This window comes from Penicillium alfredii, assembly GCF_028826965.1.
Source record: "Penicillium alfredii strain IBT 34128 chromosome Unknown utg000011l_segment0_segment0, whole genome shotgun sequence".
In the NCBI taxonomy this organism is placed as follows: domain Eukaryota; kingdom Fungi; phylum Ascomycota; class Eurotiomycetes; order Eurotiales; family Aspergillaceae; genus Penicillium; species Penicillium alfredii.
The window spans coordinates 2,865,236-2,890,550 of record NW_026622708.1 but is presented as its reverse complement, the minus strand read 5'-3'; the positions used below and the strand labels follow the sequence as shown (position 1 = coordinate 2,890,550).

General features: G+C 40.3%; 6 protein-coding genes across 6 annotated transcripts; 4 read left to right on the top strand and 2 right to left on the bottom strand.

Annotated features, from left to right (window-relative positions):
• Positions 1 to 863: 863 nt before the first annotated feature.
• On the bottom strand, positions 864 to 2,638 carry NUU61_009493 (uncharacterized protein; the record flags this gene model as incomplete). The annotated part of the gene is made up of 5 exons (XM_056660018.1): positions 864 to 2,044; positions 2,101 to 2,183; positions 2,245 to 2,358; positions 2,414 to 2,484; positions 2,534 to 2,638. 5 exons carry the CDS (start codon positions 2,636 to 2,638, stop codon positions 864 to 866), a joined length of 1,554 nt encoding a protein of 517 aa, XP_056508311.1.
• Positions 2,639 to 3,109: 471 nt separating this feature from the next.
• Positions 3,110 to 3,373, top strand: NUU61_009492 (uncharacterized protein; the record flags this gene model as incomplete). The annotated part of the gene is given in 2 exon segments (XM_056660017.1): positions 3,110 to 3,221; positions 3,234 to 3,373. The coding sequence occupies 2 exon segments, from the start codon at positions 3,110 to 3,112 to the stop codon at positions 3,371 to 3,373; spliced, it is 252 nt and encodes an 83-aa protein (XP_056508310.1).
• Positions 3,374 to 3,615: 242 nt separating this feature from the next.
• Positions 3,616 to 4,010, top strand: NUU61_009491 (uncharacterized protein; the record flags this gene model as incomplete). Its single annotated transcript, XM_056660016.1, has 2 exons — positions 3,616 to 3,676; positions 3,727 to 4,010. The coding sequence occupies 2 exons, from the start codon at positions 3,616 to 3,618 to the stop codon at positions 4,008 to 4,010; spliced, it is 345 nt and encodes a 114-aa protein (XP_056508309.1).
• Positions 4,011 to 5,799: 1,789 nt separating this feature from the next.
• Positions 5,800 to 7,763, top strand: NUU61_009490 (uncharacterized protein; the record flags this gene model as incomplete). Its single annotated transcript, XM_056660015.1, has 2 exons — positions 5,800 to 6,874; positions 7,021 to 7,763. 2 exons carry the CDS (start codon positions 5,800 to 5,802, stop codon positions 7,761 to 7,763), a joined length of 1,818 nt encoding a protein of 605 aa, XP_056508308.1.
• Positions 7,764 to 8,124: 361 nt separating this feature from the next.
• On the top strand, positions 8,125 to 8,939 carry NUU61_009489 (uncharacterized protein; the record flags this gene model as incomplete). Its single annotated transcript, XM_056660014.1, has 2 exons — positions 8,125 to 8,609; positions 8,663 to 8,939. The coding sequence occupies 2 exons, from the start codon at positions 8,125 to 8,127 to the stop codon at positions 8,937 to 8,939; spliced, it is 762 nt and encodes a 253-aa protein (XP_056508307.1).
• Positions 8,940 to 9,629: 690 nt separating this feature from the next.
• On the bottom strand, positions 9,630 to 10,215 carry NUU61_009488 (uncharacterized protein; the record flags this gene model as incomplete). Its single annotated transcript, XM_056660013.1, has 2 exons — positions 9,630 to 10,080; positions 10,151 to 10,215. The coding sequence occupies 2 exons, from the start codon at positions 10,213 to 10,215 to the stop codon at positions 9,630 to 9,632; spliced, it is 516 nt and encodes a 171-aa protein (XP_056508306.1).
• Positions 10,216 to 25,315: the final 15,100 nt, after the last annotated feature.

Sequence of the window (25,315 nt, the reverse complement as noted above, 5' to 3'; positions counted from 1 at the left end):
TCCGATACGAGCTCGCGCCTCCGTTGCCCTTGTTATGTTACTGGAATAGTAAAGTCCCAAACTCCCGGTCAGCATGTGGCCCTGCGCGATGATATACTTTGCCGTCGGAGGTTCCCGGCGGCGCGAAGTACAGAAGTAAACGCATGGTGGTCTGCGAGGTTAACTGCAATGAATGATGCTCTAGCACTCGCTGACCAAGTCTTCAGGAAGCCGGACACAATAGCCAGACACAACACTCGAATGGTTCGATATCTTCTGCCCGCCACGCGTGGAATTGAGCTTGCAAACTCGAATGCCCGGTGAGTGACTGTCCGCCACCCACAAGTCCCATAACTTTACATCATAATGCAACTGATAAGAATTTTTTGCAGTAGAGCTCGCCAGTCAAAATGGAGTTCCCGGTCTACATGACGCGTGGCCTACAGGATGTCGTTGGGAAGGGGGAGGGGGGGGGATCTCAAGGAGACTCGGTGAAAACTCTCACATTCCATGCGGTGACCTTGTCTATCCGATTTTCACTCGTGGTTTAGAAGCAGTGGGATCGCAGTCCAATGATTGAATGTGCTGTTTTGTCCCTCCCGCTGACATTAGACAGGTCCTTCCAGGGGTTAAACCCCTGGACGTTGGATTATTTTGAGGATCTTCATCCCCTCGATGCTAACACAGTACTGATGACAACTGGGAAGGTTGAAGCAAAAAATTAATAAATAAAACCGAAATATTCTATTCATTCCACTGCCCAGAACTTCAACTATACAAATTAGATTTACCATATGTGCGTGGGAAAATATGTACGGCGATCCAAGGAGGTACATGCCACTGTGGATCGATGCCTGAGTGCCGGGATATAAAACATGACACCCCTACTCGGTCTTGCGAACCTGCGTGACAGGCGCTTGGTAGACGCGGTTGCCATGGACAAGGTACTGCAAAATAGCAAAGATAACAACAAACCCAAAGACGACAATGGACCAGTTCATGTCCACGGGTGTTGGGTTGTTGGCGGTAGGGAAGAAGGTGAAGATGATGGCGAAGCAGAGATAGCCCAAGGCGAAAAGATTAATGGGCAAACCAAGCGGCCCGAGTGAGAAGTGCGACGGCGGGAGGCCGTCTGATTGGAACCGGGCGCGCACAAAGGCGGCGATCGACAGAATATAGGTCGTGAACAGCGCGGCAATCATCACCGAGGCAATGGCATTGAACGCAGCGGTGGATCCGATGTTGATCAAGCAAAGCAGCACGGTGATCATAGACGAAACAAGCACGGCGCAGACCGGAATTTGTGTCCGTCGGTTCACGTGGGCCAAGTAACGCGAAAATGGAAGGGCATTGTCGCGAGCAAAGGCAAAGGTCTGGCGAGAAGAGGTTGCCAGGATACTAATGGCGCTGCAGACCTCCATGACCAGAATGATCGCCGCCACGCCGTTAGTGGCCGCCCTCGACCCCGTCGCATGCTTGACGGCCGGGATGAAAGAGAATCCACTGGCGGGTTCGAGTACGTCCTTGAGATTGCCCATATTGTACAGCAGGGTAACAAGCATGATGAACCCCAGACCGCCGTTGATCAACGCCGTCGAAACCATGCACCAGGGAACGATAGAGGCCGCATTGCGAACCTCCTCGGACATATGTGTCGCCGCGTCAGGCCCTGTCCAGGAGAAGATGGGAGTCAGCTGGCCCACCAGACATGCCAGGCCTATACTCGGCCAACTACCAGAGTTGGTGAATTCCTTCCAGACCTCCGTCGACGAGGCTTGACCCGGCGACATGGCCCAGATAGGAACCAGGACGGCAACGAACCCGCCCAAATGCAGGGCCAAGATCAGACCCTCCAGCGGTGGCAGGAACTTGGCACCGTAGGTATTGACCAAGGTCCCGACAGCTGCAATGGCCATGGTAAACAGGGTCCCATGCCAGCGTTCGTAAACATACACGTAGTCACCGGGAGTCGAGTAGTTGAAAACCAACAAGCCCTGAATCAGGGTGCCACAGAGAAAGCAAATACTGGCAAAGGCCGCCTGCCAGCCCAACACCGACAACCACCCTGGATGGCATCAGTGGCACGTCCCATGAGGAATATCGAACCAAGATCGAACCTACCAGTCAGATAGCTCAAGAATCGCTGCGACCTGGGCCAGGCGAATTCACTGACCCAGTGATATTGTCCGGCCGAAGTTGGCGCACTAGCGTGCAGTTAGCTTTAGTTCACCGGATATCACGCGCGCACGACGGGATTCCACCTACATGGACGCGATTTCTGCCATGGAAATGACAGCAGCGAAAAACCCGACAAATGAAGCGATATAGACATAAATCATGCCGGCGCGACCCCCGTCCGTCAACCCGTATGTACTCGTCCTGCGCATCCGCCGTTAATGTGGTGTCATGCGACCGGGCGCGCCATCCAACTCACAGCAGAATCGACTCCCATGTAGCCATCAAGGTCGTGGTGAATCCGAGAATCGAGTAGAAGCGAAAGTTTCTCTGTCGCTGGTCAGCGCGAGTTCCGATCGCAGGCCGCGTGGAGACAGACCTTGAACTGCTGCGACTTGCCCAGGCGATGCATATCGCGATCATCCTGGGCATTGTCGAGCCCGACCTCCTCGGCGACCATCTCCTTACGGCTGGAACTCAACATGGCGAAAGATAGAGTCCCTCAGGCCGCGAGGGAGAGAGGGGGCATTGGGGAGGTGGAGATCAGAAGTTTAATGCGCGGTCGGGGACCTGTGGCTTGGCGCCTGAGGATTCCACAGGATTTCGCTCAGGATCGCCCTGTTCAGTCCCTCGAGCTTCTGGACAAGATCCTCTTTTGTGCGCATTTCATCTGAATCCTCCCGAATGCTCCGATCAACCTCGTTGCAAACACACCCGTCACTCATCCACAACCCGCCAAGTGGAGAAAACATCATATTCTGCAGTCCCCGCTGATCAGGCTTGTCGATCACGCCCTGAAAAGGGGAGGTGCTAAGGCGCCGGTTGTGCAGATGAAACCACCGAGCACACTCTCGGACATGCAAGATTGTTTGGGAAGTGGAAATGAGTAGTCTCACTATGAGAACTGATTTTCTATGCTCAATTCTGTGTGGTGGCCGTCCAGGTGATCATTAACATGGATCTATCTGTCTTCTCCCAGCACAATCTCCTCTATACACAGGAGTCACTCTCAAGGTACCAGTTTGGGGGGTATCATCCTGTTATGCTCGGTGATATATTCAAGGATGGTCCCTATTAAGTACACCATAAACTGGGTTGGGGTAGCTTCTCAACCGTTTGGCTTGCATACGACAGAGAATGCGTTGATGGACCAACCCAGTCAATCAGTTTATTGGTCACGACTAACAATATCACAGTCGGGGTGAATGGGTTTCGCTGAAAATCATGAGGGCCAATTCTCAGGAATCCCGCGAACTCCGCAATCTGAAGCTGTTAGAAAAGCACTCTTTCTGGAGTTCTTTTTCGCATTATATTGTGCAGCTATTCGACTCCTTCTCTCACCAAGGCCCAAACGGAGCCCACCAATGCCTGTTTTCGGAGTGACTGGGTCCTTCTGTCCATCGGGTTCTCGCTGACTACCGAGACGGCCATGATCAACTAGAATCAGAGATCATCCTTGGAATGTCGAAACAGCTTTTAGAGGCTGCCAATTTCATTCATGGTGCCGGCATGTGTCATGGGGGTAAGGTCGAGTTTTCAAAGACAGAAATGTACTTGCTAACTTTATGACAGATATTAGCGGCCGAAACATGGCCTTCAGCAGCACTCACTTGGCCCACAAAACAGAGGAGAAGCTGTTTGGAGTTCTTGGGACGCCAGAGATAGAGCCATTGGCCCGCATTGATAGGTTGCCTTTAGGGAATGAGTTTCCCGCACAGCTCGTCAAGGCAGCAGAGTGGGTCGACTGGGTGGACGAGGATGAGGAGGACATTCGCATATTTGATGTGGGGGAAAGTTTTCTGCAAGGAGAGGAGCCCCGAGAAGCTGGCCCAACTCGGTACATTACGGGTGCCTGAGACAATATTCACACATCATTTTGATTATCGCGTTGACCTATGGCGTATTGGGTGCATGGTCAGTGAGCTAGGTCTCTATGCCGCAGGAAGAAGCATTGACACCTATGATACAGATCTACGCATTCTTGTTTACAACATATCCCTTCTGGTATCTAGGCGAAAATGAGGTTTTCGTTTTCCAGATGATCGGCTTCGTCGAGCGGTTGCCGTCTGAATGGCAGTCATAGTGGGAAGCAATGCAAGCAAGTACTCTGCAGGATTTGAGAGTGGAAGAAGGTAAGGCAAAACATCCGTAGCAAAAAGTATTCAATGGCTTATGCTATTTAAGGTTCTGAACCGTTCAAATTGGAACACATGTTCTCTAAGAAAGTGCACGACCCAACACTGGCACCTCTTCTCTCCGTGATTCAAGGACTGATGCGATTCCTACCGTCGAACCGTATCACTGCGGATGAGGCGCTTGGTTTGATGGAGAACGCCGAAGCGCGCTAAGGGAAAAAATTCCTGGGAGTAGAACGATTAATCATGGCTGCCTCGGTGTCAAGTGCCGCATATACACTCATATTCTTTATGTGCTCAACGCTTCCATTAGGCAAAGATTGGAATCTCCCTGGTTGTTTAGGGCTGAATATACAAAGTATGATGAGCACAGTAACTAGGGGAAATCAGCCAGAGAACCTTTGTGGAAAGCTGTCAGGGCAATCCCTGTTGCTCCCATTTTAGAAACGTGGATTGCATCTACGTGCGCCAAGTTGGAAGTGGAAATGGAGCTGAGAGATCGATGGTGGCGGAGTTCTCGGGGAGACGAGATCAATGGGGCAGTGATGCGATCATCCACGAACAACACAAATCGCTCCCGCACTTGTTAATTAAATATGGTCGACGAAAAAGAAGAAAAATAATATAGATTCCCAAGAGGATTCAAATTATATTCAAATAAATAGAAACTAAGACAGAGTCAAAGGGTTGGTAGTTTCACATCATGAGCGCGTATATCAACTTGATATGGGCTTCAGGTCAATTTTCGCACTTGAGCTCCTGGGGCCATTTTCCCCACAAACACAAACTCCTACACCATTTATACGAAGAAACAGGGAAAAGGTCTGTACGAGACGCTAATCTACGTGGAAACGTCTATCCTTTGCTGACCGCTTACAACAGAGCCACCGGAAATGAAGCACTGAAACAGTCTAAATTTTATTCAAATCAACTAGAAATCACGCCACTGTAGGCGTCTCTCCGCGTGGAAACTTTTTTTTCAGCGCGTATAATCAAGCTGCGTCCCTACGGAAGTCCAATTTCACAGCCCCTGGTCATATTCGTAGGCCCGGCACCATCCCCTCCACAATCTGATCGTCTCGAAATACTGCTACGTTGGGCATATATCTGCTTGGTCGGTTTGTGTAGATGTCGAAGACACTGGGTGGTTGGCAAGAACCAACACCTTCGGGGTCGCGAAACCCTAAGGAGGATAATCGGCAACGGTCGACTGATCCTCGATGGATTTTAAACAGAGCAATAAACACGCGTAAAAAGTGAGGTGTATCCTTGCTTCAGGCCCGAAAAGACGCTAGTGACCTGAAGGCCCACTCTTCGTTTATCCTCGTTCTCGCGGGAGACTTTGGGGGCACATTCACGATGATATACTACGAAAATAGATGCGTTGTTACGCGATGCTCTCCCTATATTACGATGTTTGTCTCTTCTGGCATTCTCTTGTTTTCCTCCCCTTACGTTGCTTAGTTCCTTCTATCTTTTCTCTCTTAACACACCACTTCCTGCCATGGCCATGGTTGGAAGCAAGAGCCCTAGGACGCTGCTTGTCTTATATCTCCTGGCTAGTCAGGCATTAACCCGGGGGATTTCGACGCCCGTCCTTACCACGGCTGGGGGCTTTACCTCTGTGGGTAGCCATGGTTCACTGGGTGGCTCTGCTTCACCTGATCCCCAGAAACCAGTGTCAATACCCCTAGTAGTCCCTGCCAGATTCAAGAACACAAGCCAGAATCATGAATTCCAGAGTGGCACGCGTCCTTCTGCCAATAGCTCAGGACAGCGGCCCGGTGGAGGTACGCCTCAGCCGCCAACGCCTCTTCCAGGTGGCTTCTCAAGTGGGACATCTCTCCCACTCAATTCGCCTCGTGGACCGCAGTCTTCGGCTATCCCGCCTACCAATCCCCCGGCAGCTGGCCACACAGGGAAATCACAAAGCACATCTACCCATAGTCCTGTATCGGCCAACAGTCCCTCTGGCGATGGTCCCTCTGGCCGTCCTAGCAGCTCAGGACCCCCAGCCCCAGTGAACACGCCTTCCGGCAGTTCACGACCGAGCGATTCACGCATTTCCCCAGATTCTCCTGGGTCGTCAAGCAACACCGTGCCAACGGTTCAGCCGACTACGTCCCAATCCACCATTTATCAAGTCACCGGAGGCTCGACTAAGGCCATTCCCACGATGGTCACCGTGAACCCATCTAACCAAGGGGAAAGTGCAACTCCAATCACCTCTCAACCCCCTGCATCATCGTCAGCTACCGCTATGTACGTTGGGCTGCTTCAGAAATACCCCAAATCGGTATCCGCCGCACTGAAGGATTGGGAAGATGCCAAGAAGAACCCGAATGACGAGGAGGGATGGAAAAAGGCGAAGAAATCCATTGATACTGTTCTTCCGCCAGATGACAAGGACGACGATAGTGGTGGTGGCATTTTCGGTGCGCTATTCCACAAAAATACCAAGACGAGTGGGAGCTTGAAATCTGCCTTGAAAGGAGTGTCCAAAGTCCGGAAATCCATCGGCCCCGGTGCAAAGTCCATCGGGGAGGCCCTGGGTGGGGGAGGCTTGAAGTTGCCAGATCTCCCTGGTCCGCCAGCTGCAGGAAAGATCGATCCTGACTTGAAGGGAATCGAGTCAAACACGAAGAAAGCAAACGACGAGAACAAGAAGAAAGAAGAAAAGAAGGAATCCGAATCCGAATCCGAATCAGATTCTTCGACTTCGACTTCTGAGCCATCCTCATCCTCGTCTTCATCTTCAACATCGTCGTCGTCGTTCTCCTCCTCTTCCTCTTCCTCCTCTTCAAGTTCCAGCTCCTCAAAGAAATCCTCATCATCATCCTTATCGTCCTCATCTTCAAGTTCAAGTTCCTCGAGAAGATCCTCATCCTCAACATCCTCGTCTTCGCCATCTTCTTCGTCTTCAAATTCAAGTTCTTCGAGAAGCTCCTCAAGCACTTCCACTCCACGAACCACCACGCCTCAACATGTATGCTCCAGACGACACTCGAAGTGGAGTGGGTCTTTTCAATCCACTCCAATTGTGAGCAGCACGCCCATGTCTTCCTCCCTCTCATCTGCAAGTTCCACTTCCTCCAGAAAACTCTCGGGTACATCCACTTCACGAACGACTACGCCTCCACATGTATGCTCCAGACGACACTCGAAGTGGAGTGCGCCTTCTCAATCCACTCCAATTGTGAGCAGCACGCCTATGACTTCCTTCCCCTTATCTTCAAGTTCCAACTCCTCCAGAAGGTCCTCGGGTACGTCCACTCCACGGACAACCACCCCTCCACATGTATGCTCCAGACGACGCTCTCAGTCGAGTGCGCTTTTCCAACATACCCCAAGTGTCACAAGCACGCCAATGTCCCCCAATTCAACACCCAGGACCTCGCCCACCAGATCTACTCCACAAAGCACGGGTACCCACAAGGGGAAATCTGCATGCCACCTGTCTCGCCGGCCCTATAGCACGCATGGCTCTGGATTGGGCGGCAGCAGTATGAGTGGTCGGGGAACAGGGACTAGCTCAACAAAATTTCACAACACACCACCGGTGACTTCATCGCCATCGAAGACCTCAACCCAAAAGCCAGACAGTTCCGGCTTGCCCAAGTCAGTCTTGTCAAAACTGGAGAAGGATCCTAAATGTTTTGCCAATGGAGGACCTCACGGATCACACCAATGCGGTTGCTCGACCGTCGTCTCAGGTCAAACCTTTTTCGCGTCACCTACACCGAAGGATGTGGGTACTTGCTGGACCCTTGATCCGTGGTATAGCAACCCCCCAAGCAAGACCACGCATAAGCCCGCTCCGACTTCCCCGCCAATAATGACCGCTACCGTGGTAACTCATATGGCTTCAACCAATAGGGTCGTGCTCTATCCTTGGCAGACTACGGCGTGGAGGCAGGTCCAAGGCAAAACGTACTCAGGACCCGCGCCCGCAGGTCCAGCCTACACCCTTCAGCCAGACTTCCCTACTATGTGGGTTACAAATGGCGTGAACCACGGCAAGGGCTCAGGCATGTGCCACGCTATTGATCAGAATACCTGCAAATCCGCTGCCCGGAAACTCCCTGACTGGCTTGTTCATTATCCGGAGACGCCCGGCGACCCCAACACCAAGTGGCTCTCGGCGCATATCCCGTATGGTAGGGATATGTACGCCTCTAGCAATTCCGACACTTTGGAAGGCACTTATGTTCAGATGGTGGGTGGCCCTGGGAAATGTCAAATCTCCACTTGGTGCAATTTGGATGGCCAGGTCAGTAACTACACATACCACGCTCTGACCAAGCCACAGATCATAGAGGCGTAAGTGTCCCTCCCTTTCAAATTGTCATTATCACGTGTTAACAACGGTACAGGGTCAATCGAATGTACAGCGAGGAAAACGGTATTGGCACGTGTGGACTTGTCCACGTCGGTTTGTGCCTGGTGAAGGCTGACTACTGCCACTCGGATGGCGACGGGGGCGGGGGCTGCAAAGACATCCCGGCTGATCGCTCTTATAATGTATCAGAAACGAATCCATTGGATGATGTGGTTCCTTATTTGCCTTACTGGAATAGTGACAACCGCACGATCCCCGATGATGCCGGGGACTATTCAACCTTGTCCACGCCTCAACCCAGCAGTTCATGACGGAGAATGGAATCTGTGACTTTGATTGACCTCGATCGGTAATCATTTGGATGTTATTTAGACCATCATTCATCACAGACGTTTATGGTGTTTACTGTTTGAATAATGATGATTTGAAGTACTTGGATAATACATTGCCTTGTTTTCCCGAAAGGCTCAATGAAAGAGCAGAGTGGGAGGACATCGACCCTAGATTGGCAAGAGAAATGCATTCGCACAGAATGAAAGTAAAATACATACACCGAGACACACACACACACACACACACACACACACGAAAAGCTAGGAATATAGACAAAGAAGAACACAGAAAGCCGATGTTGGGGGATAGTACTCAACACCCCAAGTACATCATTCCACGAAAGGTTTAAGTCGAAGGTCTGAGACAAATAGGGGGCTTGGAGAGTAGCACACAGGGTGCTATTTGAAGGGACGACTTTTTTGCGGATCATCTCATCGTCTCGAGCCTTCGCCCGTACGCGGTTAATTTGCCTATAGGAGAGACCCTCTGGAATCGACGCCAACTGGTCGGCGACTTTGCCCAGCCAGTCAACACAAAATGGAGTTCACCAGTGAAGATACCAGTAACATGAAAATAAAGTGAACATCAAATGCTATGCGAGAAATTTCAATCTACCGGGGGTATATATATGCGCGCTTCTCCAGTCCGTCAATTTTTATTCCATCCCATCACCTCCAGTCTCTGTTGTATTGCTGGGCGGTTCCAGCCGGGGATTTCTCTGGCTTGTTGGCTGCGTTGTATCCAGGTCCTGGCTCATAGGCAGGCGGAGGATAGTTGGAGTGGCCACTATAATTCATTGGAGGATTCTGGTAACCAGACGGGTAGGGCTGTTGGGGATATGGTTGTTGGTGACTATAGTTGGGGCTATAGTTCTGACCATGACTTGGATAGTCGGTAATAGCCCGGGAACCGGTTCCCTGCCCGTGACCCTGAGGATATGCCTGGCCGTGGGGATATCCATGATAGTGGGCGTATGGAGATGACTGCGGTGGATTGTTGGGATTGGGGCCATAGTACCCTTGGGGACCGGGATGCTCGTATGGAGGCTGCTGGGTGTATGGGGGTTGTTGTTGCTGCCGATAGCGCTGGTTGCGCTTGTCCTCGTGTTCATTGGCTGCTCTAAAAAACACAGTGTTAGCTTGGAGCAGATTTTATTGCGAATAGGATTGACCAGAAAAAAAAAACTCACTTGGATCCGGCCTTCATCAGGCCATATGCGCCCGCAAGAGCAATGCCGGTTTTGATGAGACCCATATTGGAGAAAATAGAAGTATATTGGAGAAGTCGTGGGAGATTGAACGAAATGAGGTGAATCAAATTGAGAAGATATTCAAAAAACAAGAAGAGACTTCTAGGAGTATTTGTAGTTTTGTGCAGAGTGCCGATCGCAAGGCTGCAAGTAGTGTTGCGGCTTCTTTGGCCCCATCACCACCCGAACCCGAGCCTCGCATGGGGGCCGATGATCTCGCTTTCGTTAAAATGGGCCAATTCCATTTCCACATCCTGCTGATCGCATTCGGGATTCGCATAAATGGGATACTAAAGAGTTTTACTACAAGATATGCTATAATAAGCTCGAATATACTGAAGATACTAACAGCAATAAACATAATCAGGATGGTGATTATCATAATAAGATCTGAAAATACCATCAATAAAAAACTGGATAGAAGGAAGTTAGACTATCGGCGGGTAAGTTTGGTTTTCCAGAAAACATCCATGGATATAGCTCTGGTGCAGATGGATGTCAATTTGTTTATTTTCTACTAAGTGGGCCACTGGGACGTTTTAAATGCTTTAATTTATTGCCTTTTCAACTATCTTACCTATTGACCGATCGATAAACCCGTAGACTAAATACTCTGAATTCTCTAGATAGTATAGATATATAATTTAGACAGTTAGGCTAGTTAGGCCCTTAGATTTCTGCTCGAATCTAAGTAGGGGCTGTCTTAATCGAATAAGATACTATATTAATAGGCTCTTAAATTTACCCTAGGCTAATCGTGTCTATTGCTCCCCGATATAACTCTTCGATATATAGTTAATTTAGGGGTTCCGCTATTTATTATCTAAGGAAAATATTGAGTTAATAGGGCGTAAGATCTAACCGAGTTTTTGGAGATTTTTGCCCGGGTAAAAATAGAGCACGATCTAATATAATAAGTGTGGATTAATATTATGAAATATATTATCTCTTAATTTTATAGGTACTTAGTCGAATATTAAGATCTATGTGTTACGGACCAAGCCACCTCACTCGTGCCAGCAGGGGTACAGGAGAAAACCAGAGCCAACCAACCCCGCGGCGATGATACAGGACAACAGGGGTATGGATCACGTGACAATGTACCACGATCCATTGCCAAGGAATGGTATATCGGATAGTATATTAATAGGACTACTATATGCCCGCATATAGTATACCACAAACGAAGGCATGGAATAATCGGCGAAGGATATATAAGGATACTTATTTATTGTGTACTTAGCTCCTCGCGTTTAACTCATGTTATTAACCTCAGTTACAAGTTCAACTCAGATTGTCTCGTTTACACTGTGACCCTCTCAAGATAACCCCTCTAGTAGTGAAGCGCCTTTAGTACTTCTACTATTAAGCACTCCTCACCCTTGATCGTTCCTCGATACCTCAATAGACCCGAGCCTATGTAAGGCCTGACGGATAAGGCAATAATACGGTTACGAGGCCGGATATCGTTAATACTAGAAGACCCCTAGTCTTCTAGTATAACTAGAAAGACCTATGTATCTTGGTATCTTAAGGGAAGTATACCTTCTGTTCTAGCTAATAGTTATAGGTGACTAGTGCGTAACACTTTAAACGCCCATCTTGAATTATAGTATACGAGACGTTAATACTCGACAACCATAGCCGGTAACGATAGTGCTAACAACCTTTCGCGTGGTTCTGCGAGCTAATCTGCTCTAACCAACGCGTAACTCATAGATATGATTAGTTAGCTTTAAGAGTAACTTATCTAAGAAAGAGCCAGACCAGCAGCGTCTATGAAACTACCGAAACCCGACTTCTTCGACGGAACCCAATCTAAGCTTTAAGGATTCCTGACCTAGATAGATATATAGCTACGTATTATTAACTATGTAGAAGAAGCGGACAAGGTCATCTACGCTTTAACTTATCTTCGAGGGTAAGCCTTTAATTAGTTCGAACCCTATATTAGGGAATTCAACGAGAAGAGATAACCTAATTAAAGAGATATGATTTAAGCGATTTTCTAATTGTATACTAATTTCAAGAAAAAGCTCGAACAGATATTCGGAGATATTGATACGTAATAGACCGTAGAGCGACGACTTGAATAAATTCGATAAACCAGCTTAGCTAGCATTTACGCCGCTGAGTTCTAGCAGATTATCTCGTATCTTGATTACGATAACGATATATATATTTAGCTGTTCGAACGAGGACTCAAGGAAGAAGTTAAAGATAAACTTATGAGAATTGATTAACCAACCGATCTATCCCGAATAATCGAGATAGCGGTTAAATTCGACAACCAGCTTTACGAATATAGATAATAACGACGTAAAACATAATAGAATAACACTAGATATATCCTACGAGGATTCCGCTGCTATAAAGGTAGATAAGGATAAAGGTAATAAGTAATAAAGGAATCGTATAATAATAACCTTTATAGACTAAGACCTATAGAGCTCGACGCAGCGAGACTTCCGACTAAAGAATAAAAAGAACGTAAAAGAAAGAATCTTTACTTCTACTATAGTAAGCTAGGCCACTAGAAGAGGAACTACCACAAGAAAGTATTAGACAATAGCAATCGGCGATAGTAACTACGAGCCACATAGGATAGAGGAGCTTATAACACTACCGGAGTGCTAGCTTAATAACTCTACGCAACGAACGACAACCGCTGGGATAAGGAATCCCTTAGCGAAGACCCTAAAATAACTAGATATAACTCGAACCTAAGTACCGCGTAGACACTGGTCCTAAAACGCGAAGACGTATTCGTTATACGTAAAGAATTCGCTAACGACGGTATACCTAACTAAGGAGAGTTAGAAGGTTTTCCAGAGATTGATTAGGGAATAGTTAAGAGTCAAGGATAGACCTAGAATAGTCCCTAGGAGAACGATAACTCGCCGGATCTATTAGAAGGATCCTTTGGCTAGGGATATAGTATCCTAAAAACACCGGTCGAAATTCTAGTAACGCCTAAACCTTAGGAGACTTCTTAGGAGACTCCGGAATCGCCTTAAAAGACCTCTAAGAAAGCAAAGACTCGCTTAAGAAAATATAGTAACTCCGATAGATAGGAAACGCTAATATATACAATAAGGACTTTCAGCGACTAGCAGCCTAACTCGACAAAGAACTCGGATATCCCTATCCAAACCCATAGTATATATATAAAGGACACGCACGATACCTAGACTACTAGGTTATATCAACGCTTATATACTACGATGATACTTATCTAATCCACTATTAAGGCAAGCTCGATTATAGTATCGAGCCACGATCCTTAAACTAGATAAAGAAACCTCGATAGAAACCAGAATTCACCGGAATATAGGTCAACAGACAAAAGATCTATAAGCAAGGCGCTAATAACTAGTTAGAAGGGCGGTAGTAGATAGCGGCAACAATATAGGGAAGATATATAAAGCTTAATATCAGTATCCTTTTTTAAGCGACTAAAGCGATACTTAACTTAGGAGCTATAAGCAACTTTATAAACCCTCGATATTAGCGATAAATACAAATCTAGGGCTACGTAAAGCCACGACCGATACCGATTTAAGGACTCAACAGAGAAAGCCTTAGACTAGGAATCACGCACAAAAGCGGAAACATCCCGATAACAACCTACGAATATTTCGAATTAATTAACTTCGATATTACCGAACTAGAGGAATATAATATAGTTCTTAGAGTACCCTAGTTACGGAAACACAATCCGATAATCAATTAATAGACAGGAATAATCGAATTTAACAGATACCCCTATAAAGAGATATACAAAACCTAGACCGCGAAGAATTTAACGATATAACCAAAGGAACCGAGTCATAGAGAGACCGGTATCCAACAGAGTTCCTACGAGGGAGAACCTAAAGGAAGCTCTCGGCCCTAGGGCGAGGCCACCTCACTAATTAACGCGCACCGCGATATATAGGGTCCCTACGAAAGAGAACTTAAAAGGAGTCCCAGAGGTAAGATCACAGGATAATACTAGAAGAATAGAACGTAGATATACGATATCAGCGTTATCACAATAACCGAGCAATCACTAGATATAACGGACGATAAACTACGAGACTACGTTATGATTAGGCACGAAATGAAGCAGATCTATATCACCGATAAAAAACCACAAATACCGAAAGAATATCAAGACTTCGAGGATGTTTTTACCCGACCAATAGACGGGGTACTACCGGAGCACGGCCTATTTAACCACGAGATTAATATAGTAGAAAGTAAAGAACCTACTATTAAGCTAATCTACTAACTATCCGAGAAGGAGTCTTAGGTATTAAAAGAATATATCAATAAAAACCTAAAGAAAGGTTATATCCGCAAATTGACTTCGCCAACGGGATATCTAATCCTATTCGTTCCAAAAAAAGATAGAAGTCTACGCCTTTACGTGGATTATCGATATTTAAATTCGATTACTATCAAAGACCGACACCTATTGCCTTTAATTCATAAGATCTAAGATCGGATTTAGGGAGCAAGATACTTCACGAAGTACGATATCACCGACGTATACCATCGTATCAGAATCAGCGTAGGCCACGAATAGAAAACAGTATTCAGGACTAAGTTCGGACACTTCGAATATATAGTTATACCCTTCGGCCTCACTAACGTACTAGCCTCTTTTTAGCGATTTATCTACGCCGTGTTAGACAAATATCTCGACACCTTTATTATAATCTATTTAAATAATATCTTAGTATTCTCTAAGACCCTCGAAGACCACGTTAAACACAATAAAAAAGTGCTTTAGAAACTTAGAGAAGCTAAAGTATTTCTTAAACTTAAGAAATACGAATTCTATATCTAGGAAATAGGATTCCTAGAATATATTATCAGTACTAAAGGATTTAGTATAGAAAAAGAGAAAGTTAAAAACATTCACGAATAGCCAACGCCACGCAACGTTAAGAATATCCAGAAATTCCTTAGACTTACTAACTACTACCGACAAATAATCCTAAGCTATATATATATCGTAACGGGACTCTACCGATTCACGAAGAAAGAAGAAACCTTCGTATAGGATAATATAGCAGAAAAATCGTTCCAAGACCTTAAAGAACTCTTTAAGAAAGACGCGATCCTCGTAGTATTCAACTACGAGAAACCAATCACGATCGAAATAAATACATTAGACTATATATTAGACGCACGATTAACCCAACTAGACGACAACGATAAACCTCGACTAATCGTATTTTAGTCAAAGAAAATAATCGTAGCAGAGCTTAACTACAATATTCACGATAAGGAATTATTAGCTATAGTATTAGTATTTTAAATCTAGAGGCTATATCTAGAGGGAGCTAAATATATAGTCACAGTTAAGACAGACCACAAGAACCTTACGTTCTTTACAACGACGAAAGTACTTACCCAACGACAAACACGATAGGCTAAGATCCTCACGTAATATAATTTCAGAATCATTTACTATAAAGGGATAGAGAATAGCCAAGCCGACGTATAAAGCCAACGACTAGATTACGAGCTTAATACCAAAGCAGCAGACCTAGCGATCCTTAGACAGAACGAGGACAGATTAATCGGTTATAATAGATAAATCCTCGTAGTAACTATTAAACTCGAGAACGATAAGCTATTAAGACAGCTCCGAGAAACCACCGTTAACGACTAAGTAATACAAGATTTATTTAAAGACTTAGCGGAAAACGATAAGTTAACGACGGATAAAACCGGACTTATATATATACATAGATTAATATATATTCTAATATTACTACGAGAAGAAGTCATTAAACGTTACCACAATATACCTATATATAGGTATATAGGAACCGAGAGAACTATAGAATAAATCTCACGTAATTTCTACTTTCCGAATATAAAACGAAAAATCATGCACTACACCCGATAATACGATATATATCGACGAAACAAGCTAATAAGATATATATAATACAGAGAATTACAATCTATAGAAACTCCTACGAGACCCTAGGAATGGATCACTATAGACTTCATTATAAAGTTACTAGACTCAGATAGATATAACATAATTATAGTTATGGTCGATAGACTAATCAAGTACGCCTATATAATCCTAACGACTAAACAGATCGGCGCGACCCAAATAGCGAATATATTGCTTCGCTATATCTTCGCGAACTATGGCATACCAAGCAAGATCACGTCTAATAGAGATAAGTTATTTATATCGAATATATAGCAATCATTCGCGGATCTCATAGGTATTAAACATAGACTCTCTACCGCATACCACCCACAGACCAACGGACAGACAGAAAGGGTCAACCAAACCCTTAAGTAATACCTAAGATACCACGTTAACTACTAGTAGGATAACTAGGCAGGATTATTACCAATAGTATAGCTCGCGTATAATAACGCGATAAATTCAACGATTAACGAAACTCTATTTTTCGCGAATTATAGGTATAATCCCACGATCATCGGTAAACTAATTAGCAAACAGATAGTCGCAGAATCAGCCAACCTTTTAGCTATAGATCTAAAATAGCTATATTTATAGCTATCCAGGGATATTAAATTTGTTAACCTCCGTATAAAAAAATACTACAACCGACGCCATCAGGAGGGGCCTAACCTAAAAAAGGGGGAGAAGGTATATCTTCTACGTCGAAACATTAAGACCAAACGACCCAGCAACAAACTTAATTACTTGAGAATTGGACTATTTACTATTAAAGGAAAATAGGGACTAATTACATATCTCTTGGATCTACCTAATAGTATACGACGTATTTATCTAGTCTTTCATATCTCGTTACTCGAACCCGCTCTAGAAAACGCCAAACTCGCTACTAACGTAGAAATCGAAGAAAAAACCAAAAACGAATATAAAGTCGAAAAAGTACTAGACAACAAACGCATCAGTAGTAAGCCTCACTATCTTATCAAATAGAAGGGGTACGATACCTCTAAAAACATATAGGAACCTATTAAGCACCTAACGGGCTGCCCCTAGCTAGTTCGACAATTTCACTAATAGATAGATCGAAATTCCCTTCAGTAATCGCGGCCTCGACACTCCAGAAGCCAGGAGGTATCTAATCTAGGGACTAGGTTATTCTTATTAGACTAGTATCCCCTAATATAGCAGCTAATTAACGAATCTCCTATTACTCCGCTAACCGATCAAAATCACGAAACTCCTCGGCGGTAGAGGGATCCTCTTTATTTAACCGATCTAGTATCGACTGATCGTGATCTAATATCCGACTACCATATTCTTTGAGAAACTATTAATATTTTTAGAGACGAAGGACCTTCGCTATCGCTTTATTCATCTTTTACGAATACTAAAGAAATTACTTTTAGGCCTCCTTAAGATCGGACGCCAACTTTCGTTCGTTTTATTGTAAATCATCCTACTCCTTATCTATATAGAAACTCCTCTCACAAATATACCTACAACGAGTATAAATCGAGCACTTTTTACTCTTTACGAAAGGGCTTATAGTATAATACTTCCCACGAACAAAACAATAATCGCACGGGAAATCCATAGGGCGACTAGTTCGTTTAATCCTATTACCTAGATAAGCGTTATCAGCGTACTTATTACGTTTCGGTCTAACAGTAATACAGGGGGATATAACGGAACAATATTGTAGAAACGCACCTAGAGGGGACACCGAGAATTTAAGGACTTTCGAGGACGAAAATCTGGAAGAGAGGAGATAATATTACGGACCAAGCCACCTTACTCGTGCCAGTAGAGGTATAGGAGAAAACCAGAGCCAACTAACCCCGCGGCGATAATATAGGACAACAAAGGTATAGATCACGTAACAATGTACCACAATCTATTGCCAAGGAATAGTATATCGGATAGTATATTAATAGGACTACTATATACCTATATATAGTATACTACAAACGAAGGCATGGAATAATCGGCGAAGGATATATAAGGACACTTATTCATCGTGTACTTAGCTCCTCGCGTTCAACTTATGTTATCAACCTTAGTTACAAGTTCAACTCAGATTGTCTCGTTTACACTATAACCCTCTTAAGACAACCCCTCTAGTAGTGAAACGCCTTTGGTACTTCTACTATTAAGCACTCCTTACCCTTGATCGTTCCTCGATACCTTAACAGACCCGAGCCTATATAAGGCCTGACGGATAAGGCAACAGTACGGTTGCGAGGCCGGATATCGTTGATACTAGAAGACCCCTAGTCTTCTAGTATAACTAGAAAGACCTACATATCTTGGTATCTTAAGGGAAGTATACCTTCTGTTCCAGCTAATAGTCACAGGTGACCAGTGCGTAACACTATGCTAGATATATATAGATTAAAGTCTAGGTAAAGATAGATAAACTAATTTCTATACTATAGACGAATCGCTAGTGATAGCTAGCTATACTAAATAGGAAGTATATGTCTCGGTATTACGCTCTCGTTATTATCTAGGTTACGATAATTAAGGATGCTATTCCTCTGGTATAATTCTATATTAGTCGTGTTATTATTGGTGTTAGTGATAGAATAAATACTTTAACTATTCTAATATACTAAGCCGAGTACTCTAAGTCTAATAACTGGGGTCTATCTATTTATATTAAGGGTAGTGCCGTTGCCGTTAGAACTCTAATCTTTTATTAGATTATCTTTAGGGCTTCTTATAGGCCCGATGATTTAACGTGGTAGTTCCCTATCGCCTTTTAGATTGTGTTTAGTATTCTGATTATTGTCGGTATGATTATTCTGCTGGAGTCTATACGTTAGTTGCTTATTTATAAGCGATACGAAGAGGGTAAAGCCGTTATCGCTGTATTTGCCGCTAAGGAAGTTACTGATCCTAAAATATAACTCTAGAAGATAATTATCTTGGACTCTATTTAAGCGTATGTATTATTATTTTTTTTGTTAATTTTTCTTCTGTTTTTTGAATTACGTTGTTGTAAGGTACTAAGCTTTGTAGTTCTGGCGCGGCTATTAAATCTATCTTTATATCTACTTTTTTTATAGCTAGTAAGACCTACTATCTATATTATATATTAATTAGACCCTCCTTCTAATTCTTTTAATAGATTAACGGGTGTAATACTATTATTTATTATCTATCGGTCCTTTTTAATTAATCTCTTAATTGAGATTTGTTTATATTTATGATCCTTAGTAGAGTTAATATGGTTATCTATTTAATCTTCGCTTATTTATTATTATTCTTGGTTAAACGGATTGGCTGCCGTAAGCTCTTCCTATAATCTTAGGGCTATACGGTTAACTAATAAGATTGATACGGAGAAGAATTAAACTTTCTTCTTGGTGTTAATTAATAATAGTCGCTATTTTTGTTTAGTATATGATTTACTAGTTAGTGTCGGATTTAGATTAAGGTAAAGTAGAGATAATTTAACTAATTAAGACTATATTTATTCTTATCCGGCTTATCTATAAACTTTTAAAATTCTTTTAATGATTTTATTATAGTTATTTTATTTGATCGATTTAGGATAAAAGTAAACCCTAAACCCCTAGGTATTTTAGGTTGTTTACTAAATATATTATATAGCTATCTTATTACTAGCTTTGATTTAGTACGAGGCTTTTATATATATATATATATATATATATATACTTTAATAAGAATAGACGAATAGATAACCTGTTTGTATATATATTAGCTGTGAGAAGTAATTAATCCCCTATAATTTAGTGGCTTTAATTTTTTATTTACTTTTTTTTTTGCGGAAATAATATAGCTAGATAGTGTAGTTAGTTATTATGTATCTAGCGGTTCTGGTAATTTATATATTATAAAGTATTAATTCTTACTAAGCTAAGGGAATGGTCTAAGATGGTCGGACGCGAATCCCTAAACTATCCCGAGCTTGGTACTAAGGTTAATCCTATAGTGATTAAAGATGATTGTGCGTTAATAGGCTCGGCTTTTAGTTCTATTAGGGTCTCTAGTAACGAGGATTAGTATTATAATATAACTATCGAGTCTGTTTCTAATAATAATACTAAGATTATATCTATATTTTAGTTCTAGGAGACTTTTATAGACGATAGTTTTCCTGATTTAGTAAAATAGGGTATAGACGTTAATCTGATACCTAAATCTACGCGGACGTTAGTATAAGCTTATAACGACCCTAAGTGTTAGGTTTTTGGGTAGTTAATATCGGACTACGCCTATCTAGATAAGAGAGTGAGGGAAGTAGCTAAGAATACTATTGACGTGGTAGCGGAGAATTACTTTAGTCGTAGAAATATAGTTTGTGGGTAGAGTATAACGGGTAATAGGGGTAAGTTTAAATAATAACTATATATAGCTATTTTATTAATGATTATTAAAGGGCGAGTAAGACGTATAGTATAAGAAGGTAATATCTTAAACGCGGAGCGTAAGGCGTTTTATAACGTGATTAAAGCCTCTCTAATTAATAGTGACGTTATTACGCCGAGTCTAATAGATCCGATAAATAAGTACTATTATCGTGAGAATCTGTCCGTTGGCTTCTCTAAAGTAGGACTAGTGAAATATAAATTCTTTTTTATTAATGAAGTTTATCCTATATTTAGGCGATCGGAGTGTTTTATTAAAAAGGCTAGACGCTGATAGCGGTTTTTTTATTTTTTTTTATTTTTCCCTCTCTGTTTATCTATTTCTATTATTAAATTAATACTTAAATAGTATATTCGCCGCTTTTTGTAGGTTTCTTTTAATAGTGCTATTAGAGGAAATAAATTCGATTTTATCTATATATTCTTTCTTAGATTCTATAAACTTTAACTAGAACGCGGTTTTATAAGGTTTACTCTATACGTTTATTTTATAAACCTTGTTCTGATTTAGAAAGCTATCTAGGATATAATAATCTTCTATATTACGACCTAAGGTACTAAAGATACGTATTAATAATATAAATAAGATAAATAGGTTTTACTAGATTATCTAATATTTTCGAAGGTAGATAGAGATATTTAGTAATACGTTAAGGGCTTTTTAGGAGATTATGGTTGTATTGCGTCTTCTAGAGGGATTTCGGATGCTTATTTCTATAAATATAGAATTAGCTTACGTTATAACGCTATTATTTAAGATTAATATATGATTTTTCAAGATTCTGCCTTGGTATTTCTGTTATTCCGACTAATACTTTTATAACTTAATTAGTTATCGAGATTGATTTTAAAGGTACTTAGCTTCTATTACTAAGAATATTATATTATAGCGTATTTTTAGTACTTAACGATAGGTATCTAGATAACCCTTTATCTAACGTATAGTAGGGTATAAATTTCTTTAGTGTTATTGTTTATAATAATATAAATCCGCTAATATATCTTTATCTATCTTTTAAGAGGGGTATAGCTTATTAGGCCTTGTCGTTATACGCCGGTCTGATAGTTTGTGTAGTAGTCTTTACTATCTAGGAGTTTAATTAGGAGCTTAATGTTACGAACCGCTAACTGGTCACGGTGAGTAGGGTCCTTAAAGGGTGATACTTCTCTTGGAATACTGCGTGCCCTAAGTATAGTCCGCAACTGTACTAATACCGCGTAGGGCCTTAGATAGACTCGGGTCTTTAGGGTACTTGTAAGGTGTAATAGTTAGGGCGCCGATCAAGTTAGTTATTTAGGGATTAGAGATCACTAAGTAAGCTCTTAAGATCGTTGAGGTTTTTGGCTTTATAGTCGAGACTGTGAACGGTACTTAAATAATAATAGTATAAAGATTAATCACAAAGAACTAAGTATATACCGGAAATAAGTGTCTTTATATCCTCCCTTTTCTTGGCCTAGTAGACTAGTAGATGGTATAGTGGTAGGTAAGGCTTAGCGTTATCTACCGTTTGATCGATATACCCTTCTACTACCTATATATGGTCACGTGATAGTCTTAACTATCTTGTTTGGTGATCTGTTGTGCCACTCCGTGTGGGCCGGATCGATTGGTGATTGCAGGGTTCATAATACTTAAGTAATTAAGTTTACTACTAACGTAGATTAATAATCTTGATAATAAATAAGCTCGTAGTGGCCTAGAACTATAAAAGTAGAGAATAATAAGTTAATAATTAGGTATAGTGGATAGGTTTCTCTTTACTAGCTAACCCGGGTTTATAATTTAATAAAGATAATATATTTAAGGAAGTCGGAGGAAGATAGTAACTACGATAGCTTTAGAGATAAAACAAAAGTCTATATTCGACTATCTAAGAGGGTAGGGAAGAGAGAGAAAGAAAGAAGATAAAGTAGGTTAGTAAAGTAGTAGTAAATATATCCCTAAAATAAATTAGTTTAGGGAAGAATATAAGTAATAAATAAAGGTAAGGGAGTCACGTCGATATCCTATATTATCGGATAATAATATATCGTTAATACAGTTGTAAATATGTTTATATAGTAATATATTATCTTAAGGGGCTTAGCGCCGGTTTATCTTATTAAGACGCTTATATAGATATAGTCGAAGATAATATTTCGACGAATATAAATAGTAAGTCCTTAAATTTAGTTTACTAGTTGTGTTATATTAAACCCGATCCACGAGAAATAATATCTAGGGTTATTGCTTTTGTCTATTCTTTCTCGTAATTAGCTATCTTCTTGTGGAGCCTTTTAGCTGTAGTTCTTATAGTTAATCTTTTTTTATAGAGACTTTTCCGAAGATTCTTTTTATAATAATTATACTAGACTATATAAGGCTCGAATAATAAAGTGAATATATTTTATAGGAGTTCTTCTAAAGGTTAATATTTTTCGCCGACTTCGTAGTCTAGCTTAGTAGGATAGAATTCTTAGATAACGTAGACTATATAGCTAATAAGGTTAAGATTTAATACCGATCGGTTTATTATACTAATTATTAACTAACGGAGCCTATCGGCTATAGTATATCTAAAAGAGCCCTAATATTAGTGCTAAAATAGACTAAAGCACTAATAAGATAAAATAGTCTATATCTTAAATTCTTAAATAAAATCGATAGTTAGGTTGAATATCTTACGAATAGCTTTTTCTTGTTTATCGGGATATTAGTCTAGCTATTTATTAGTTAATATCGGAAATAATTCTATAATAATTATATTATCTAGGTAAAGGCCTTTCTTATTTAAAGTATCTTATAATAGAGATAACGGAGATAGAATAGCTAGATAGTAGAGTAACGAGTTCGGAAGAACTTCTTTTATACTATAACTTACGTGGTTTAACGTATATTGATACTAATTAGCTTAATACCCTATCCTATCTAGATATAGATAGACCTATCTTATAGATTAAAGATCTTAATCTATGATCTAAACCTATAATCTATAGGTTAGGTTAATAAAATCCTAACCTATCTATAGGTTAACCCGCGGGTTAATAGGTTAATCTATTTTTGACCTATTTTAGTATAAATTTCTTAATTAAGATAGATAATTTACTTACCTTTTTTAATAATATACTATTATTAAATACTATTTTTATTCTAATATAATTTATAATTATAACTCTTTATAAAAAGAATATTATATAGTAATAATATATTTAGAATATATAATATATTAATTTATTGATTTAATACTTTAAGGTAAGAATTATATTTTATAATAGATAGATATAAGTAAAAGAAGATATTAATTAACCCTTTCTTATACTAAACCTAAAAATATATATTTAAAGTCTATAGTAATACTACTATTTTTTATATAAATAAACTATATATATTAGAAATAATAAAATAGATATAAATCTAATATCTAATATTTCTTTATTAATATATAAATATATTATAGTCTTAATTATATAAAAGAATTATTTTAAATATTTTTTCTGGATTTATATAAAATAATAATATTAGCTAATTAGGTTAAAGTTTTTTAGGGATAAAAAGAAAAATCTTAGGGTATTACTTTTATCTAATTATTTAGGTTAATAGGTTAGCCTATAAATTAATCTATTAATCTATTTCTTACTATCTAATAAACTTTATATATATTAATAGAGCCTATTCTAATTAGTTATAAAATTTAGTACTAGGATAGTACTAAATCCTATCTATTAATAAAAAATAAATATTAGATTTATATATTCCTCTAAATCTATAATAATTTACCTTAGATTATTTTTCTATATCTTAAATCCTTTATTTTAATATATTATTATTATATCTTTTCTATATCTTAGTTATCTATTTTATACCCTCCCTCTCTTATTAAGAGTAAAAGGTTTAAATTATCTATTTTCTATTCTAATTAATTTCTTAATACCCTTTTAGAACCACTAGAAAGCTAGTAAATTAAGTAAAGCCTCTCTCTTATTATACTACTAATACTAAAATAATCTAATAATTAGAAAAAGATCTAGATAATTTTTAATAGTATAAATAAAATAGAATTTTTAAACTAGTAGCTTAATACCTAAATTAGTAATTTTTATAATATTATAAAAAAAAAAAATCAAAAAGGTCTATAATAGACTAATATATAGTTATATTTTAATTAAATTATATATTTAGTAATAAGAGAGCTAAAGCTCTTATATAAATAATATAGTAAGATTATAGACTATCTAGTCTATATTAAGAATAAGATAATAGATCTCTAATATTACTAGAATCAGAGTATATATTAGAAAAACTAAAATATTACTAAATATTTAATAATCTAATATCTTATAGAATATATAGTATATTACATAGCTATTATTTAATTTATAGGCTAATCTTTCTTAGATTAAGAACTCTTTTTAAATAGCTTAGCTAATTATTTAAGAGCTATAGAAATAATAGTTAATTATTATAATAACTACTTTATAGCTTTCTTTTTAAACTATTAAGTATCCTAAATTCTAAGCCTTTTTTTAAATAATTTAATTATTATTATTTATCTTTAGTTTCCCTTTCTATTAAATTATATAATATTAAATCTAGGGAATAATCTAAGATTAATAAAAAGATTTATTTTAGAAGCTTTTATCTAAGACTAAACTCTTTATTAATCTTAATTATTAGATATTATTATTTTAATAAATATTTATAGCTATCTTTAGCTATTTTATTAATATAGATTAGAATTATTAAAAGGTTTTATTTAGTTTCGAATCTATTTCTAATATATACTC